This window comes from Excalfactoria chinensis, chromosome 1 (assembly GCF_039878825.1).
Source record: "Excalfactoria chinensis isolate bCotChi1 chromosome 1, bCotChi1.hap2, whole genome shotgun sequence".
Taxonomy (NCBI): domain Eukaryota; kingdom Metazoa; phylum Chordata; class Aves; order Galliformes; family Phasianidae; genus Excalfactoria; species Excalfactoria chinensis.
In genome coordinates this window covers 160,305,671-160,327,100 of record NC_092825.1, presented here as the reverse complement: position 1 = coordinate 160,327,100, position 21,430 = coordinate 160,305,671, and the positions used below count along the sequence as shown (strand labels likewise).

Here is a 21,430-nt window from a genome sequence, read left to right as displayed (position 1 = left end):
CTGTAGGGGTTGGAAAGGACCACTAGAGATCATTGAGTCCAACCCCTTGCAAAGCAGGCTCCCTGCAGCAGAAGATGGTGAGATGACAGGAAGGTGTTGACACCGGTGGCTACTTTGCAAGACCATGAGTAAATGTAAGATAGAATCAATCAAACGAGTTCCCACCATCTCAACCAAGAGCAGCAGACAATTGACACAAAAGTAATAATGCTCATATCGTGGTGAGTATATCCAGGCCCAGTCAAGCTCACATCACTTCACTGCAAGTCAGAGGAAGAAGATGACAGAACAATTACTCTATTTCTCTCATATTTAATACAGCCGCAATAGAGCACTTCAACCAGTGAACTTGCAAACACTGTCGCAATAGGTTCTCTTTGTTGTTGCAAATAAAGATTTTATTTCAAATAACATTTCACTGCACCTGACTTTGTAGTCTCTCAGCATAGCTGAAATACAGCAGTAACCAGCAACTGAATAATCAAACCATAATTAGTCCAGCCTTGAGTCACACAGCAACAGTCCTTCCCATAGACAATCTCAGTGTATGATCTGGCATCAGGAGCAGACTTCTCCTTGGCTCTTTAAACATGGTGCTCAAGTAAGTATGAATGAGCTCAGGACAAATCACCCCCTTCAGAAATTCTATGGTTGGGCCACAGGAGTTGGCTTCAAGCTGCAATGCAGAACACTGACTTTATTCCTGAGGAGAAAAATTGATAAAAAACATCAGGAGTGACATTTTAATGAAATGAAACTTACCTTAATCCTAACCATTGAAAAGTTCCATTTACAATGTCTTACTCAACATGATTCAGTAAAAAAAGAGAGCCCATTCTAGATAGTTTAATGCTTCTTAACCAACAATCCGACACGACACCAGCTGTTCAAGGAAGACTCTTCCCTCGGTAAAGGACATTTCCCAGTAGGTAGGCCCCACTTAAGAAGTACAGTGTTTCAGGAGAAAAACTTTTCAAACAGTAAAGATTTCACTAGTTCTCACCTGATTTAACATGGAGCTTCAAGGTCCCTTAGGTACCCTTGAGATGTTTCAAGTTCAAATAGGAAAAAACTCACCACAAACACATAATCCACAACCACTCAAGACATGCTTCCAAAAACTAACACAGGAACTACTTCCATTTTGATAAAACATTACATAATGTCTGATGTTTGACAACTGATTTTGACTACAAGGTGAACTAAGTTGGCACGAGCTTTTTATTTGATTGCTTGGTTGTTAGGGAAAGCAGGGCTGAAACCAGCAATTAAACTTAGTACCTCAGTAAGGTTACAGAATGATTACTGATTCTGAGCTACGTGTTTATTCAGATCTGCAGGATGACAGACTATTACTTCTTGACAGGATACCTACGTTTTTCTTTTCTCCTTTTCCAACTGGTCTACAAATCATGAAGACCTACCCCAATACTAGCAAAGTATCTAGGTCACTATTTACATTTTCTATCTACACGACACTTCATAGAGTACTTCTACTATCACTCTTTAGGAAATCTATTTCATAATCCTATAGATAATTCAGAAGCAAAAGTAGGATCAAATGTTAGGAAGTGCCTTAGTAAAAACAAGTTTATTCATCTACGTTTTAAGCAAATAGGTAAATAGTCAGCAAAGCCTTTTTGCCATGACTGAAAACTTTTTATTTAAAAAAATTGCATTAAAAACCAGTACAGGAATTTCCATTAATGTTCTAAAAAAAGTTTGTTCACATCTTGAAAGAAAATACATTAGCAACATCTCCCAGCAGAATTCATCTTTAAAAAAGTAAAACTCTAGGTGCAGAGCTTTTCTACTGCACCATGTCCTCTATGTTTTAATTTAACCACAGGATTGAATATCATTCATCTCCATTGACACGATTGAGAATTTACCTTAAATAGATGATATCCAATGATGTGTTACACATTGCCACAGGTACTAACATTATTAGAGGAGTGCACAACTGAATTTCACTTACAGAGCAAGACCGTTCTATATACTGTATCATAAGCCTTCCTAACCAATACAGTTAATTTAGCTATATGCCTTTAAAGTCATGTACATTTTCCAAGGAAAAATACTAAAAATCCCATGGTCCAAATTCTGCTCCCACTTATATTCACAGGATAACTCGTAAGCACCATGAAATTGTGGTTTACAGTGAACAAAATAAAACCAGTGGGCCTGTAAATATAAGGGAAAGAAGAACTTGACACATGTCTGTAAACATTCACAAAAGTCTGCAGTCAAAAGTGCCGGATAGGCAGCCTATCCGCAGTACAATTATTTCATCCACAGAGAGGTGTGGGGGCAGGGAAAATGTTATGGAGCACTATTTATGGACTTTGGAAAGACGTATTTCCATCTAGCTAAACCACACTCCAGTAAGACATAATCCACTTCAATCCAAATACAACATCACTTCCTAGTTCTCTCCTGATTTGGACAGTGCACAATTCAGCAGCAAGCCCATGACAATAATTCAGAGTGTAGAAATACTCCCAAGCCCCTCTGACCTAGTCTCTCCTTACCACACTATTGATGTTAACAGGAGATCCTCAGACATACTGGTAGAAGGTCTGAAGAACCATAAAAGGATCTTGTCCATGCACACAAAGAGGTGCGCATCTCAAGACCATCTACAGCTTTAATTATCTAATTTCATTCTAGGTCTTATTCTATATTAACCACATATACCATACAAAACGTAACAGAAGAATAGGTGCTTATACACACAATTAAATATACTTGTTCTCCCCATTTGATTTGTTAGCCAATTGCTCTATTTACACAAATGTCTGTTTGAATGCTCCTGATCCTGTAAGAAACCAAATATTCCCATTTATAAACAAAAAGAGAGTCAGGGATGCTCAGTAATTTGCAGGAACAGACCCTGAATCGATAAAACGCAATCACAAATTAAGTTTGATGTCTGATACAATTGCCTGGAATCATTTTATCCTCACAGTTCCCCCTCCTTCCCCAGTTCAGACCATGCTCCCACTCAAGCAGAGCACTCTCACTAAAGTGGAGTCAGCCTTCAAAGTGAATAGGACCAGGCTCTGTCAAGCAACCACTGAAGTCTTTAAAAATGTCTGGTATTTATTGCCATCCACTCTGGGGCAGACTTGTCTGCAATGAAAATGGTGTTCCTGGTGTTGATGGATAGTTAGCAAAACCTTCAGGCTGAGCTGTATAGTTCTCCAGAGCAGAAGCAGAATGTGCCTTCAAGGAAGAGAAGAAGTTAGGAAACAGTACAGATAAAAACAAACAAAAACCTAAATCAAGCAAAACTTCAGCCACAATACCAATCCCACTCAAGCCAAAACAGCAATTACTTAAAGTATCATTTGAAGTATGCAGAGAATGAAGATGAGCAATGCTGCTGTGTGCATGTGTTAAACTGCAGTGCAATTATTGCCAAGAGAGTGAGAAAGCAGCTGGATTAACAGGAAAAATGAAGAAGCATTATTGGCATTTATTTTCCAACATTGGAAGCCACAGCTGATTTGGAAGGCATAGCTTAATCAGGAACTATAGCATTTCACTGACTTTACGCCTTTTACATTTACACTGCTTGAGTATCTAAAAGTTCATTTCAGTGACTGGAACTTGTAAACAAGAAAAACATTGCTCCAAAGCAACCTCTGTAGGTAGATTTCCACAGAATAATTCTCTGAGATACAAAAACACAGTTGAGATTAAGTAATTTACTTGTTTTGATACATTTCCCCTGCTGTTTAAGAGGGATCTGACAGTGTTTTGCACATTAGACACATGCTCCATCTCAAAAATTCATGTCACAGAACATAGAAATCAATAACTCAAGACACTTTACTGCCTGTACTTTGGATGGAAGAACAAAAGCCCTGACAGAACTTAATCTGTACAGAAGTCCTTTTTAACAAAAGACAAAATAAACATCTCAATTATCAAATACAAACTCTGATGACAGCTTCAGTTAGCCTCTGCATGTTGATGACTACAACAAGCTGTTTCACAAACAAGAGAGAGGATGAAGCTACGCACTACCTAAGGCCACCTCAAGTTTATAGGGAACTATTAAGACAAAGGCACAGTGACAAAGTCAATAAAATTTGCTGTAGAACACAGAGAACATAAATAAATTTCCACAGAAATCTTTCAGTATTATAATGTCAGGCTGGAACTGAGCACAGATTTTGCTGCTACATGATCAGCTCACTAGGTTTAAAACAAAGCTTACAAAAATTTTACGCGTTTGCCTTTTCTTTTATCTTTCACTCCTCATTCTGCATAGTTTTCAAAAAGGGTTTCACTACACCCATGACTTCCAGAAGCACTGTACATTGATTATCACCCCAGACCTTCACTAAGAAATTCATCTGATTTGTTCTTTATCATTATCCTCATAATCAGTTCTCAAGAGGGTTACAGGTTTGCTTATATAAAATAATCCCAAGAAGTTAACACCCAAGTACATATTCAAGCAGTTGCTGGAAGCAGAACAGTAGTAACAAACGGGCACCTTACCTGTAGCAGTGCTGACTGTGCAGCCGCACTGTGCTGCAATTCCTGTAAGGAAGACTGTGCGGCACTTTGGGGAAAGCCAGGGATACCAGGGAGAGATAAAAGACCAGGAAAAACTGCATTTCCTGGCGTCTGCAGTCCAGAAGTCAAGCTGAAAGAAATCAAGATGTGGTTGTTATTAGGAACAATCGTATCCTACGTTAACCTATCTTTCGCTCTATATAAACTTGTATCTATACAAATGAGAAAAGCATCTCTTTTTCTAAGCTTCACAAAGGCCAGAATTTGCAAACAGAAACCTGGTCTCTACCTACCTAGAAATTATTCATGCACATACAAACCAAGACTATTTGGAACACAATGTACATAAGAGGGAACTCAGAAGCTTCTATACCTTGGTTATGCCTACTCTACACACAAACTTCATAGACAAAAACTTTATAGACAAAAGTTAATGCTTAACACTTCCTTAAAACATAGGAACGTCTACGAACATTGTCTGCTGTTATCTGAATGCGTCAATGGATGCCAGCGTGGAATCCATTTGTATACAAGCCAGGAGTTGCCATGTATTCTCAACTGGGAAATGAGATCACTCAGCACCTCACTGGATTAGCCTGTGGTAATTGGGACTACTGAGGACAATCTATTTAATAAATACCATTTAGTTTCCAAAGACAGGTGGCAATCTACTAGTGAACTAAGTTTACAACTTAACCGTAATTACTAACTAGGTCTGAAAATCGGGTCTACGTATAAAGTAAAATCAGCGTTTTGCTCAAGAGAAAAATAAACGGTACTGAGCTCCTTCATAAACAAAAACATACCCAGCCTGTGCAACAAGTGCAGAGTTGAAGTTTGAGCTAAAGGCCGAGGCAAACCCTGGCAGGACCGGAGCCGGAGATGGGGCTGTGGCAGCTGCTGGCAACGGTGCAACTGCTGCTACTGCAGAGGATGCCTGGAGGCCAGGGAAAGAAGGGAGAGCAGGAGTGACAGAGGGTGTGTTAGAGACAGGAAAACCAGGGAAGGATGGGTTTGATGATCCCAGAGGTCCCTGGGCAACAGAAAAAAGGGAAGGGACGGCACTGGACAAGTTAAGCGAAAAGGGTGGAGCAGAGACTGTTGCTGAGGCGGCGAGTCCTGAGAGTACGGCGGCTGTGGAATTCACATGAGGGGCAGACACAGCTGAAGCAGTAGTAGCCGGAGTAGCTAACAAAGACCCTGGGAGAGTGACGGGTGGTGTAAGTGCTGGATTACCAGTAAAAGCAAAGTTACTGGTTAGAGATGTGAAAGGAGGAAGTCCATTAAATACAGGGGCAATGGGAGCGGTGGAGCCATGTGGGGCGAGGGATATGGAAGCCAGAGAACTGGGGTTGTTTAACGGAGTGCTCAGAGAGGAGAGACCTGAGAGTGCTGGATTCAGGGAGCTGGGTAAACTGACTGGCACTGATGCTGCTGAGGTGTACGCACGCCCAAGCGCCGAGAGCCCTACAGGGCCAGCTGAGTGAGATGGACCTTTGAAGGCTGAGAGGGTAGGACTCATGGGTTCTGTTTTGATCAGAACTTGTGGGATACTTGTAGCAACTGGGGTTGATGAGAGTTGCTGGTCAGGATTAGTAGGGCTTGTGCCATGTAAGAGGGAGGCTGATGAGCCACAGTTGACTGGCATAACTGACGGTGAAGTGGTTAAAGGTGACTGTGCAGGCAATGTTGGAGGAGTGGAGCTAGAGTTGGTCACAGATGGGGATGGAAGACCTGGAAAAATGGCCAGCCCGGGCGTGGAGGAACGCTGTGAGGTGGGGGTGGCTGATGGAGTATAGCATTTGACAGAGGAAGTGGGAGGGTCAGAGCTTTGATTAGCAAGAGCAGATAAAGAAGCAAGTTCACTTGTCATAGCAGAAGGTAAAGCAGATGAATTGATTAATGAAGTGTCATTTGATGTCAGAAATCCCTTTAAGACAGACAAAATAGGGTTAGGCAAGCTAAGTGAACCTGGAATGGTGGTGGCAGGAGAATTAGCAATTGTTGAGGGAACAGGACTAGAAATCCCTTGGACACTGGGTGTCAAGGATAGAGGGAGCCCAGCAAAAACTGATGACAATGGAGTGGGATTACTAGCTGAAGCAACTGAAGAGGCTGCAGAAAAAGGGAGACCAGCAAATGGTGTAGTAGCAGATGCAAAAGCTTCACTAGGTGCAGGTGTAGCACACGGTGTGGAAGAGCCTTGTGGAGCTGGCATAGCAGAGGGTATAGAAGCCAGCCCAGAGAAAACTGCAGGGATGGGAGTAGAGGTTGCACTGTGTACAGATGTGACAGGAACACCAGGTAATGAAAGGGATTTGATGACCGTAGGGGTTGGGGTAGATGGCTGAGATGTATGGGTGGAGGAGGAGACCTGTCCCGGGAAAACGGGAAGGACAGGGGTAGACATGTTCATCCCAGAGATGAGCGGAGTTGCAGGTGCTAATGGATGGCTTATTGCCTTGACAGGTGATGGGGTAGGGACTGGAGTAGCAGCAGGTGTTGAAGGATTAGAACCATGAGGAGTAAAGAGCTGATTCGTTTGTGCAGAAAAAGCTGGAAAGAAACAAAACTGGTAAGAATACTTGAAACTGTCAGAAATGTTTGAAATCAACACAAATACATTTTATACAGCATTTCAAAAAATGAAACACAGGCAATAGCTAACATACAATGTCTGTATATAAACAATCCACACTAGAAACTACAAAAAACAAAACAAAAAGGTACATACAAACACATCACACAAGTTGTACGTTATGTAGGCTACTACTTTTCTTTAAAACACTTTGTGACATCTACTATCTCTTCATGATCTCATGCAAGACAGTTTAGATATTCAAGTATAATCTGTAAGAAAAGTTACGTGACACAGGTAAACACCTGTATCTATTGGCATTGGGTCACCTGGGCTCCTCTGCATTCACTCTCACTGAAGGTCAGAATTTCCTTCAGAATCAGTTAATTCAATGTATCATGATTTCAGAGAAGTTTAGTCAACATCTGAAGAAAGCTGATTTCAGGTGCTGGTATTTTTCTTTCTTTCAAAATCAGGTCATTCTCTTCACTGTGTTTCCTTCATACTTTGATTCTAAGAAGGTACACTTTTAAATTAATGTATCACACTACAGTATTAAACTAACAATGTCACTTGACCTTATCAACAAATATTGTTAGAAGCTGGAAGTCAGGCATCTGTAATTGAGGCAACCACCTGACATTAGGAATACTAATTTTTATCAACCCTATAAAGCAAATCAAAAAGACATAAGTCAAGCTGGAGGAAAACAAGGAGGCACACTGTCAGGATTTGGGGCACAAGATGAGTTTTATGAAGGCTGGCACATCAAGAGCCTTGGTATCTCTACATCTAGTACCCTGTGGAATATGAATGTAATTAATCATTCTTCTCAGAACAACCCTTCTAATTTTAATTTACTTTAAAAACAGTCAGTCAGACTGGAAGCAAATCACTGATGCAATCGTCCAAACTCATCTCCTATAGGCCTAAAATAGGTTGGATTTCTCTCTCACCCAAATTCTATGCATACACTAAACCAAAAATGGAATCTTTAAAATCCTGGATCTAACTTCATGTTTTAGACTCCTGTTTTATGCATCTTGAAACTCTAAAGTGAGAAAGGTTACAAACAAGCCATTTCTAAAATAGCCTTTTCCAAAAACCTAAACCCAGACTGCTCTGCTCTGGATTCTGTATTTTCCTTCATCCTGTTTCCAAGCTGAATACTCTCCTAATGATCACAGTTTTTAACTCAGCAAAGATCACCAGAAAAACGCAGCTGCAACAGAACTGAGAGCTGTTACTGATTTTCTCCAGCTAAGAGACTATTTGACTCATTAAAATGCATTGATTTAACTGTACAAACTACCTTGTAAAAATATACGCACAGTTAAAGGGTATATATGTATAAAGTGATTCTTTGAAATAGCAGCCTTTCTGCTCTACCATCCCTGAGCACAGAGGAGAAAAGTCAAAATGTGTGTTTTGTTTTTTTCCTCCAGAAGTTTTTACAGGAGCTAAACTTATCACAATCATGTTATCTGTTTGTGTATTTCTTAATGTGCCTGACTCAATACATAATAGATTCTCAGTTTATATTTGTCAAAGCTATCAAAGTATTATCAAAGCTCTTGTACTAGTAGCTCATCATGGGATTTATTATTACTGCTAGTATTACTATCACCTCAGTTACCAAACCTCAGTACACCAAGTACCACACATATACAGACCAACACATGCACAACTCTCTTCTGCAAAAATAACTGAATTTTAAAGCACAAGACAAAACTGCAGGTAGACATACCTGAATTTAACAGTTAAGATATTCTAAATATGGATTTCAACAAACTAGGAACAGAGAATATGTCTATTTTGCATTCCTAGTCTCCTATTGCAACTAATATATGAAATTAAAATGTGAATGGATTTTGATTTTCAAAGAGAGGTCCAAGGTTTCAACAACTGCAAAAAGTACTAATGAAGTGTTTCAGTACACTACACTGCAAAGCATATTTTGATTTAGCTTTTCATATGAACTCTTAAATGCATATATAGATGCTCAAGAAAATAAAACTCTAATGACAAAAAAGGCCGGATTATAATATTTCAACAACTCTAAGTGCCAAATGCCTGAAATGAATTTTTATCAGCTCTCAAGGGATTATCTTTCAGCTGCAATTAAATACTTGGATGCTTATGTAAATCATACTAAACAAATACATGATTTACATTTTCTGAACAATTAACGGAGTTACAATCAACATGATAAACCCCCTGCGGATCTGAATTTACCTTGATTTTGTGAAGGCTTTGCCTGGTTGGAAAGGTCTTCATTTTCTAAACAGAGAACAACAGCTGATTATTGTAAAGCAAACAGAACTCCAGCAATGAATAATCCAGTCACAACAAAGAAGGACGAGAAAATATCTTCAACACCTTTGAACACTTTCATATGCGCTTTACCTGGTACCCCTTGATTAGTAGTGTATGTTGAAGGAGCTGGTAAGCCTGGAGCTATGACATTAGCCATTGGAACTAAGCCAGCATTGTTGTAAGCACCTAAAAGAAGAAATGCAGTAAACATCTTAGTTGCCAGAAGAAACTACATCTGAATGGCCCAGTGTCTTTCCTTAAAAAGAATATTATCAAGATCTTAAGACATCTCTTCATTAAAACGTCAAAGCCATTCATCGTTTGGGTTTTTGACATTATCTGCCTGAGTGACACACATTATGATGCAAGTTTTAGGAAGAGAAGATCCGTAATTGTTTTTACAGCAGAACGTAGCAGAAATTGGATTTTGAATTTTTCACCTTGAAACAGCCTGGAAAAGACAGGTTTCAACTGCTTTCATTTCCACGTCACTTGAAGAACTTAATGGGAGGAAAAAGTCAATGTCTGCAGCATCATTTGTTGTTTTTTTTTTTTCCTATTCCTAACTTAAAGGCTGGTGCAATTCCTCCTTTACCATGAAAAGACTTAGAAAACAAAAGAGCCAAACATGGTCATGACCAGCCCTCCACTGCCAGTGAGCAAATCTAGAGAATGATGTCCCATCTCTGTGCACACCAAATTCTCAATCCATCACTCTTCAGTGTCTCCTTAAATGTAAAAAGATTGAAGTGGGACAACAGAGGATTTTTATATAAAATACTTACTGTACCGAACATGACAAAAATACTTTTTTTCCCTTCTTTATTCTTTAGAACTGCTCTTGGGTTAGAGCAACCCAAATTATTATTGTGTACTTGTGGTATGCATTTCTGATGAAGAGCATCAGAATTTAATGCAGAGGAATATACATATAATCCACAGTGGTCCTGGATGACTGTTTTAAGAATAAACAAATACAAATATGCTTCCTGGGAAAAAGCTCCACTTAAAAAATACTCAAAAAGCAGCAATTTGACACATAAAAATCCATTATCACTTCATATTTTCTTGTGGTTCTTCTTGCAGGACAATTCATGGTCCAAAATCAGAGAAGTAACTAACAATCTTTGTCTCTCAGAAGAAGTAAATGCTACACCAAAACATATAAGAGGCATAAAATAAAATATCATTCCGATCTTTCTAAACATTGCTGGAATCAGATACAATTCATAGAATCATAGAATCACAGAATTACCCAGGTTGGAAAAGACCTTGAAGATCATCAAGTCCAACCGCAGCCTAACCAGTACCCCATCTCTAAAAAACCTCTGTTGAATCATATCCCTGAGTACCACATCCAAACGGCTCTTAAACACACCCAGGGATGGCGATTCAACCACCTCCCTGGGGAGCCTATTCCAGTACCTAACCACCCTTTCTGTAAAGAAGTTCTTCCTAATATCCAACCTAAACTTCCCCTGGCGCAACTTAAGGCCATTTCCCCTCGTCCTGTCACTTGTCACTAGTGAGAAGAGACCTGCCCCACTCTCACTGTAAGAACCTTTCAGGTACTGGAAGAGAGCAATAAGGTCTCCCCTCAGCCTCCTCTTCCTCAGACTAAACAGCCCCAGCTTCCTTAGCCTCTCCTCGTAGGGCTGATTCTCCAAGCCCTTCACCAGCCTCGTTGCCCTTCTCTGGACCTGCTCCAGTACCTCCATATCTTTCTTATGCTGAGGTGCCCAAAACTGGACACAGTACTCCAGGTGAGGCCTCACCAATGCCGAGTACAGGGGCAGAATGACTTCCTTAGTCCTGCTCACCACACCATTGATTATAATCAATTATAAATCAATATATACAATTATATATTGTATACAATAAATATATATATATTATATACAATATATACATTATATACAATAATCAATATAAACAATTGTTATACATAAACAACCTGACTGGGAGTAATCAGATCAAACACCATATGGCAGGTGCAATTGCTATATATATCTCTTCTGAGACTGAAATCTTCATGCCTAAACTTTTATTTTAGGAAACATTGTTCCACTGTGATGAGGTGACAACAAAGTGCTTTTGCTGAGGTCAACTGAGGAAGAGGTCTCTGCTATTCAGCAAATTCCTACATATTTCCATGCAGTGTAGGGCTGAACTTGACCATATCTTAAGTTTGATGTGACAGCAACAAGTCAACAGACTTGTTAAGCAAAAGTTCAAACCTTGATAAAAGATTAAAATGAATACACGACCTCAATCGTATCTAACATACCCAGTGTCTCCCACCAATGAACTATACTCTTCTCAGAACAGGATACTGAATTTTTCTCTCAGCATGGATGTTGGAAAAATAAGTCAGCATATATTCATCTCTTTAGCAACTTTGCATTCATGACAGGAATAGGCAGAAACCAGTACCCAGAACATGCCTAGGGAGCACAAACCAATTTCAGATCTGATTGTGGTCAGAGAAACTGACACTTGACATATTAATTAAAAGGCAAATGGATGGAACAACAGTATCAAGAGAAAAACACACAGAAGTCTTACTTGGTGCAATAGTTGCATGTGGCCGACATGGTGGGATGGGGTATGGAACAGGCTTGTGTGGATTGTAGGTTGATGGAGCCTACATAAACAAAAACAGACAACAACAAGAAAAATAGCAAAAGCATTACCTAATTTTTTCTCAGAAAGCTAACATTCAGAACTGCTATTCATTCACAGTGAAAATATTTATGATATCAGATTTCTATGTAATATCCATACTCACTAAATATATTTCATTCTTTCTCAAGAGAATGAGACAAACATTACTAGTATAACTTTACATTTTAATATTATCATAGGTTGGCTTGGATTGGAAGGAATCTGAAAGACTATCAAGTTCCAGCTCCCCCACCAAGGGCAGGGACAACTTCCACTGGACGTAACTGCCCACAGTCCCATCTAGCCTGACACAGACACTAGACATTTCCAGGGATGGGCCATCCACAGTTTCTCTGGGCAACCTGTACCACTGCCTAACCACCCTCACAGTAAACTATTTCATCCTAATATCTAATCAAAATCTCCCCTCTTTTAGTTTAGAGTCATTATCCTCCTCCTATTGCTACACTCTCTGATGGAGAGTCCTTCTCTAGTTTTCTTGTAAGGCCCCTTCAAGAACTGCAATACCTACTGAGCACAAATAGAACTCTTTCCTGCCTTGTAGATTTCACACTCTGCAGTCTTGAACTGGTTTCTCATTTTAAAGATTTAGCATACTTAAAACTAACAAATACTTCAGAGGTTACATTACACTTTAAAATAATACCATTGAGTGGGAAACATCTCGTAATACAAGTGGAAATAAAACACTAGGACAGCAATTCTAGATAGCATCGGGTTCATTGAAAGTTTGTCACATGTTTAAAAAGTTTGAAATATAGATCGACTATGTTGTTAAGAAACATGAATTTCCTAAATCACTTCCATAATTCACTTTTCTATGATGCAAGCATTTTTTATGTTCATGGAGGAAAACCCCAGAGACTGTAATATAAAATTGCATATATTTGTATCTAAAAATTCCATAGTTAATGATGGAGTACTAAAACTGCTTTTAGCTTTCTCTTCTGCTACTGTAATTTAAACTCAGCTTTGAATGAGCACACACACTGTATCCACTAGAGACTCCTATTCCCCAAAGATATAATCTACAGCTTGATTCTGTTCTCATTATATACAAAAATTCTAGAACATATTATCTTTATTCTTCATCAGCTTTGTTTAAATTGATGCTCTACAGTCTTCTTGAAACATAACAAATCTGCAGTTGGTTAGATTTTTTTTTTCTTAGAAGTTTCTTTTACTTATTCATTTATCACACTTACTGGTTTGGATGGGCCAAGTATACGGGCTGCTATTCCTTTTCCTTCACTAGTACATTCTTCTGTATCCTTTTTGATGGGGGTTCCCTGAAACAAAAGAAAATCAACTATTAGGAATAACTTCAGAAGTAAATCTTGCTACAGAATTTCTGGCATATTTGACTTATGTCTGAATTACATTTGAGTCTCCAAATATTTTAAAAGCAACACATGTTTTGGGGGAAAAACAAATGATGTTATAGACTTGTTAAATGCTAAACAAGAGCATTCTAATGGCTGCATACATAGCACTAGGCTTTTGTAGAGGGACTTTTAAACAGTCCATCTGAATATTGATCTGTGGGCATGATATCTTACATTTCCATTCCTTAAAGTGTCCACAGGAAATACTAAATACGACTGCTCAAAAACTACTCTAGGATTACCAGTAGTGCTGTAGTGATCATATTAAGCCATCTTATGTACCAGTGAGGTTACTTACACCTCTCCTGATTCTGCAAAACATTGCTGTAGTTTACAATGTTCTCCTTATATGAACAGGATCTTATTTTTACAGCAATATTTATACAAATCAACATAGGAAGAATAAGCAAATAAAAATAATTACAGTTCACCGTGGAAGTGAAATGGATGATATAATTAAAATCACTGCTTTTAACTCCACTCTTCCTTACATGTATATGAATCCTAGATTGGTTACACTATAATGAATCCTAAATTAAGAATGCCATGAAAAGCAAATGCTTACTGGAAAAATTCCATTTATACGGCTTGGTTTGCCCTTGGGATAAGGATTGCCAGGAATCATGCCACAGGATGATATCATAGCATGAGGAGCCTTACAACCCGTTTTTGAAGCCTGCAAAATAATCAAGAGAGGTCATTATTTGCCATCAAATTCAATGCTTTTATTCAATTTCTTTTCAATTCAATTTCCTTAAGAAATGCATTAATATTTCATGACGTTTAGACTGCATAAATCGATCTACGGGGAACAACTCAAAGCTTTGTCTCTATCTTTCAGATCTTCTTGCCAAATAGACCTTGTGAAGTTCTGCCAAAGTCCCATTTGCTTTCAGTAACTCTACTCAACCCATCTCAGCTTGTACTGAACTTAGGGTTAAGCACTTGGTGTTCTCTAAAACAAACCCAGATTGTTTCCTCAAGTACTGGTTATGTTTCTCTCCCTCTTTCTCCACATTATCCTAGGGTCTGACATAAACTTCCCTTTTCTTGCACATACACTACATAGTTCTTATCTTTCTTTGATTGTTTCTTTCATCCTTTTTTCTACCAGAAGTTCCCAGCAGTCCTCAAAGGAAACCTTGACCCCGCAATGACCGTAAAGACAGAAACAATACTACATTTGACAGAATGAAAGAAACAGAGTATCTTGACTACCTGCTCAAGAATTCTTCTGCACCTTTTCTTCTCTGACATATTAATTCTGAACAGATCTTCAATAAGGCGGTAATTCTGAGCATCAACAATGTTGCTACAAATAAAGACATTGACAAATGATTGCTGTCATTCTGTACACTTTATGGAAATAAGGTGATATTGAAAAATGATCAACAATTATTTAGCCAATATCAAACAGTTCATTATTAAAAAACATAAAAAAATTCAGATTGTGACATTACTACTATTACAAACGCAAAAACCTTTGGTTTAAGTAAGGACTTCATACCTGTAAGTGAAACATGATATCAAAATCAATATGGAACAGTGGACGATGGCTAGACCTTATGGTAAAAACAACTACGCTGACAATATGGATTCTGAATCACAGCATTTCATTAGAAAGTTTTAATTGCCACTAGCATACAATTCCCAGAACAGCAGGAAACCACCAGCTACTGAATTTGTCACTGCTGCTTACTAGGCTGATATGTAAACAAATTTTCATCTTGTTTACTTCAGAAAAAAATAAACTCCTGGCAACTCAATCCGTGTTCTGCAGTGCTAAAGAAACTCCTTAAATACCTCCAGAAAGTACCCTTTCTTTTCCCTTGATCCTCTTTCAAAAATGAAGATAGACACACCACAGAGAACAACAAAATCTGCACATACAGGAAGGCTAATGCCTGGTTCCACTTGCCTTGTTCAAAACCCTGACCACAGCAGTGATGTCAAGTACTATGCTCTTGACAAGATACTGGAAATACAATTCATCCACTTAAAGGACAACTAACCAAAGGAGGAAAACATTACAAAAGACACCATCAGCAGAACATTGAATAAAGCCATGAAAAATACCTGAAAGGCCGTATTAAAATGTGAATGATCATGCCAGTGCAGCAACAAAAGAGCCTATGAGCATCAATCCCATTTCAAGAAGAAAAATTGGTTAGTTTATTATTACCATTGAATTTCCTTTAGGCTACCCTATTTTGCTTTGGTCTGAAAGAGATCGGAGCACTCATACAGCTTCTCACACCTCAACTCTAAAAGTAAGATCATGCCCATATCATCAGTTTTCATTGTTTTACAGATGTTTGTATCATAAATTTATATCTCTCAAAATCATAGAATCATAGGACTAAACAATTTGGAAAAGATCTCAAAGATCATCAAGTCCAACCACAGCCTAACCATGGCACCCGAACTCTAACAACCTTCTGCTAAATCATATCTCTGAGCACCACATCCAAACGTCTCTTAAACACATCCAGGGACGGTGACTCAACCAACTCCCTGGGGAGCCTATTCCAGTGCTTAACTAGCCTTTCTGCAAAGAAGTGTTTCCTAATGTCCAGCCTAAACTTACCTTGGTGCAACTTGAGGCCATTTCCCCTCGTCCTATCACCTGTCACCTGTGAGAAGAGACTTATCCTGCTCTCACTGTAAGCACCTTTGAGATACTGGAAGACAGCAATAAGGTCCCCTCTCAGCCTCCTTTTCCCCAAACTAAACAGCCCCAGCTCCCTCAGCCTCTCCTTGTAGGGCTGATTTTCCAAGCCCTTCACAAGCCTCGTTGCCCTTCTCTGGGTCTGCTCCAGTACCTCCATGTCTTTCCTGTGCTGAGGTGCCCAAAACTGAACACAGTACTCGAGGTGAGGCCTAACCAATGCCAAGTACAGGGGCAGGATGACTTCCCTAGTCCTGCTCACCACACCATTCTTGATACAAGTCAGGATGCTATAGGCCTTCTGGGTCACCTGGGCACACTGCTGGCTCACATTCAGCCGACTGTCCATCAGCACACCAAGGTCCCTTTCTGTCTGGGAGCTTTCCAGCCACACCTCCCCAAGCCTGTAGGGTTGCCTGGAGCCTGTAGGGTTGCCTACAATATTCAAACTAACTCTAAGCTACAATGTTCATACGCAAGGCAGACAACAATGCAAAAGACAATAAAACAGAACACTTCATATAAAAAATCCCCTAAACCAGGCAGAGGAGCTCTAATATATACAACTGTAAAAGGTTGATCTATAAATACTCTATAATAAATACTGGTTAAGGAGCAGTTTTCCAGCAGACAGAAGCAGCATACACAAGACTCAGATGAACTACAGATTTGAGCATTTCTTCTTTCAAAGTCCCACCAATAGCAGATACGTGCTTCACCTTGACTTCTTCTAGAAATACATTAAGTTTTACATACTCGAACAGCAAATACAACTTAAGGACATACAACATGAGAGATACTTACGAAGCCAAGATTTCAAGGGCGATGAGTTTATCTTTACTGAATGTGAAACAGTTGAGAATATTAACCATTTTTGATGCTGGGACTGCCACTATTTTCTGACAAGCAAGCAAAAAGGAAAAGAGCATATATAAAATAACGCAACACGTTAACGTTTAAATTGAGAACTTAATAACAGCAATGTATTGTGTACTTCAATAATTGATTAATATTCTTTCCCTCTCGTTGAGGAGATTGTATGTGCATTCACACTATGAGACCATAGAAAGAGAGGTGAAGAGGATACGCATACAATTAAAGGGTAGCTGCAAATGCACACATCACAAATTAAAGACAAGATTAAATGAGAGAAAATATTCCTCAGAATTATTACATAAGAACTTACATGTTGCAAAGCCTTTATTGCCTTGAGCTGTGGTTCAGCCCAGGAGAAGTATCTCAGTAATTCAACAACCTGCATCAGAAAGACCAGCAATTAATCTTTTGTGTATATTCAAAAATGGTGCTAAGAGCATCACTATGTTCTTTACATTCACAGAGTATAGTGTTGTACAGCTAAATATACAAGTCTGTCTGTGACGATAGATTACCTCAGTGTCCATCAATACCTAATGCTCTTTTTACGTCCAAAAAGGCTCCTAACTATTCCAGTATTGCAAAGAAAAGACTTTCTATTAAAGTGTTTTAAAATAGACGTGTATTCCTCACTATGTATTTTTATATATGCACAATTCCCGCAGTACACAGGAAGCAGAAAAGCAAACAGAAAAATGCAAACAGGACCAAAAAACCACAGAATCATTTAAGTTGGAAGGGACCTTTAAAGGTCATCCAGTCCAACTCCCCTGCAGTGACCAGGAACATCCACAGGTAGATCAGGTGCTCAGAGCCTCATCCAGCCTGACCCTGAATGTCTACACCATACCTCTGGGCCTCATGCCAATGTCTCACCACCCCTACTGTAAAAAAACTTGTTCCAGTCTAAATTTCTCCTCTTTTAGTTTGAAACCATTTCCCCTTATCCTCACAGCAGACCCTGTTAAAGAGTCTGACCCCTTACTTCTTACAGCCCCACTTTAGATACTGAAGGGCTGCTCTCAGCTCTCCCCAGAGCCTTCTCTTCTCCAGGCTGCACAGTCCCAGCTCTTTCAGCCTGTCCTCATAGGAGGGGAGATCCATCCCTTGGAGGACAGCAGTTCTATACTTAAAAATTTAGAAAATCAATGCAAAATTATGCCACATTCCATGATTATTTTCCCCAATTTCCTTCATGCAAGAGGAGCTAAAGCGTAATGGGTTTGATAACACCAAAGAATTTAGAACTATTTTTAACAGATTAATGTTGATATAGTAATGAGGAAATAAATTGCTTCAGCCTCAGTATTACTGGAGAAACACTCTATATTATTGAATAGACAAAACCAACAGCTCCCATTAAATCCGTAACCGTGTTGACTTTACCTGTTCACTGGAGAAGTATCCATGAACATATTCAATAGCTTTTAATTTGTATTCAGTCAATACAGCCTAGAAGATACATAAAAAAAGACACATAAGTAGCCCCCCAAAAATTAGAATAACAGCACAGTCATGTGAGACAAACCTATTCATCTAAAAAATACATCTGACCAAAATGGCATTTGCATCATTAACTGCAATATTTCTAAGTGACTGTATTCTCCTTAACTAAGGGAATAATGAAAAGCAGAGAGTGGTCATTGAAATTTTCTGTTTAAAAGATACTTTGTTGTTTATTTCATTTCACACTGTTTTGGTTTTAAGCTGTATGGAAAGAAATGCAACATTCATTCTTATTTTTGCCACTAAGGTTTATTTCAATATTACGTTAAAGATAATATAGATCGTTATTCATACAATCTCTCTGTACACTCCCTAAAAAATAATGAGCTGAGTATCTTACTTAAGTGAATTTATGTAGAGTGGGTCACAAGACTGCAACATACAGAATGAAGCTCATATTATTTCTCATAGCCCTAAAACCTGTCTCTATTCTTTCTCTTTTTTTCCCTTGTCCTCCCACACAGACAGAAGTGAAGGTCTTTGTCACTGCAGTCTTCCTGTAGGAGCACAGATGCACAGAACCCACTCGCACGCTGTTCAAGGCAAACTCCCATATTTCCTTATGAGGCTGAGACTATCAGAAATGCTGAACTCAGAGGGGAAATGTACTTCTCTCTTCATTCTTTGTTTTCTTTCCCTTCCTTCTTTTCTCGTATTTGTGTGTGTGTGTGTGGGGGGGAGTACCAACCACACAAAACTGGTAGGTCATACAGCAAACAAACTGACAATTGACAACTTCATAGTACAAATGAAAAAAGCATTACTCTGTTTCACTGTGCGTAAGACTTTTTATTTCTTGTAGTTAGTCATAAATATGCATGGGGAAAGACGGCACTTAAGCTTCACATTAAGATGTTTAAATAATTTGTTCCTGCTAATTGTAGGAGTGAAAACGGAAGGTGTAACACAATTGACTTGTGAGTCACTTCATCAAGAAGGTTCTTCCACACACGAAGTTTAAACAAAGCAACAAAGAAACAGATGAAGGTTACATTGAAACAGCACGGTTAGCATTAATACAGCACAGCACTGATCCTTAGATGAGCAGTAAATTCAGCTTACAGGAATACAGGCAGACAGCATCAGGATGCTTGACATCCTATGCCAAAAACCCTTTTGTCTGCAGTATTTAGTAATCACAGAATGTATTCTGGAGGGCTGCAATGCAGATGTAACGGCTGAGACATTGCTCCTTTCTACCATCAATTCTCAGAAAAAGTCCTTCACGTGCAAGCTGTTCCCTGGTTTTGTGCCCATATTTCCCATGACAATCCTTAGGTTAAGAGGCAAATCTACATCCTGGAATTATTGTGTCATATCCTTATGGTTATACAGCATATGTATATACACATATATGCCCAATATCCGACCTGCATTATAAAGAGAAGTTTAGGAGAGTGACCTTATATAAAAAAAGCCCACAGGTGCCACTGGGGCTTTGGTGCAAAAGGAGTTTGTACCCCAGTATCACCCAAAAGAATAACTCCAACCATGGCCACTGCTGCATCTCAAGCAGGAGCTGCACTCTCTAGTACCATAAAACACTGAGCAAATGATCACTTTTAGACAGCCCCTCATGAGGACAACACCTCGTGAACACCCTTCCCTTCCACACTACAGCAGCTTTAGCATGACATCTATCAGCTCCCTGGTGTTTCCTCACCTCTGCTTAATCTCCCTCCTAGTTACCCAGGCTTGAACTTCCCACACAAGGTAGGACCCACACTTCCATTCACCTCTCAGAGATTCTAAAGGATTCTGATGCTTTTTTTCCTATCTCTATTTCCATTTCCAGCTGCCACCCATCTTCAGCTTCCCTTTGAAAAGCAAAGCTCTGTGTGGAAGGAAAAGTTAGCATCTGCCAGGGAACACGAGGGCAGGTCTGTACGTCTGTACCTCTGCCTTTCACACCAAGCAAGTATTTTGCCCAGCATTCTTGTAACAGGAGACACCATCACCAGAGTTCAGAACATGGACCAGCCTGGAGGAAGGAAATGCTCCTGAACTGGTAGAGACATGTGAATATAGCAAGCTTAATGCAGCTTAGAAACTCATAATGGTGTGTTATTTGTGTGTTCTGTCTCCTAAACATACGTATAAAAGGTGATATATAAAATACACCCCATGTAATGAGCTCACTTCTTCAACTGGATGAGCCAAGCATCCCTTCACCCTGACCAATGTGTTGACAGGTTATTTTGGCTTTAATTACCATTCAAAAGCCATGATAAATGTACCCCAAATAAGCATTCTCCAAGCACATATTGTTAGTTCAGTGCTAACAGTGAGGACATTGGCTCAGTTTTCTAAGACAATAAAATTACCTCAAACAGAGCAAGCACAGCACAGCTCCCCCACACAGCTATATGTAATGACAAGGATGCACCTGCAGTGCTGGATTATGGTTTTCCAAGCTGAGGTATAATTTAGTCTTTATTTAAGCCTCAAATGATGATTACAGTACACAAATTAACACGGAATACTCCTCGAGAGAAACATTCTACCATCAGGTGGTTAAAACTGACATGCAAAATGAGAAGTTACCTTTCTAATTTCATCCAGCACGGTTTCAAATGATTTCTTATCCATCTTTATTAGTTCACTCAGTGTAGATACTTGAAGGAAAAACAACAAGAAAAAAAATAATAATAAGAGAAAAATACAAAAATCTAGACCAAAGCCTTCAACGAGTCTTTATGTAGACAAAAACACGTCAGTTAAAGATAAAAAAAGGTTAAAACAAGCAGCTTAAGACGAGTGCCCCGGGATGCTGTCGGCCCTCAGTACTGCCGGCAGCAGACAAAGGCAGAGCGCCGGGCGCTGCTCGCTGCCCCACCACAACCCGCACCCGGCCTCCGCGCGGCCCAGGGCCGCTCGCAGCGCTGC

At 39.4% G+C, this 21,430-nt stretch overlaps 1 protein-coding gene across 2 annotated transcripts; it reads right to left on the bottom strand.

Moving 5' to 3' along the window:
- Positions 1-348: 348 nt before the first annotated feature.
- Positions 349-21,220, bottom strand: PROSER1 (proline and serine rich 1). Of its 2 annotated transcripts, none has more exons than XM_072361357.1 (13): positions 21,089-21,220; positions 18,425-18,490; positions 17,349-17,417; positions 16,967-17,061; positions 14,713-14,806; positions 14,060-14,170; positions 13,315-13,398; positions 11,990-12,068; positions 9,515-9,610; positions 9,344-9,388; positions 5,337-7,086; positions 4,513-4,660; positions 349-3,225 (listed from the first exon to the last, which is right to left on the bottom strand). In XM_072361357.1, the coding sequence occupies exons 1-13, from the start codon at positions 21,131-21,133 to the stop codon at positions 3,103-3,105; spliced, it is 2,805 nt and encodes a 934-aa protein (XP_072217458.1). In that variant the 5' UTR covers positions 21,134-21,220; the 3' UTR covers positions 349-3,102. The 2 variants fall into 2 exon arrangements, with proteins under 2 accessions (XP_072217458.1, XP_072217466.1); XM_072361365.1 differs by having other exon boundaries at positions 350-703.
- Positions 21,221-21,430: the final 210 nt, after the last annotated feature.

What these genes read in the sequence shown, in the direction of transcription:
- PROSER1 (XM_072361357.1), bottom strand. Translation starts at nt 21,133, where the DNA reads ATGGATAAGAAATCATTTGAAACCGTGCTGGATGAAATTAGAAAG. An exon ending in TACTTGGCCCATCCAAACCA is followed by an intron (nt 12,069 to 13,314) that starts GTAAGTGTGATA and finishes TTGTTTATGTAG; the next exon opens with GCTCCATCAACCTACAATCC. An exon ending in AAAGCCTTCACAAAATCAAG is followed by an intron (nt 7,087 to 9,343) that starts GTAAATTCAGAT and finishes GTTTCTTTCCAG; the next exon opens with CTTTTTCTGCACAAACGAAT.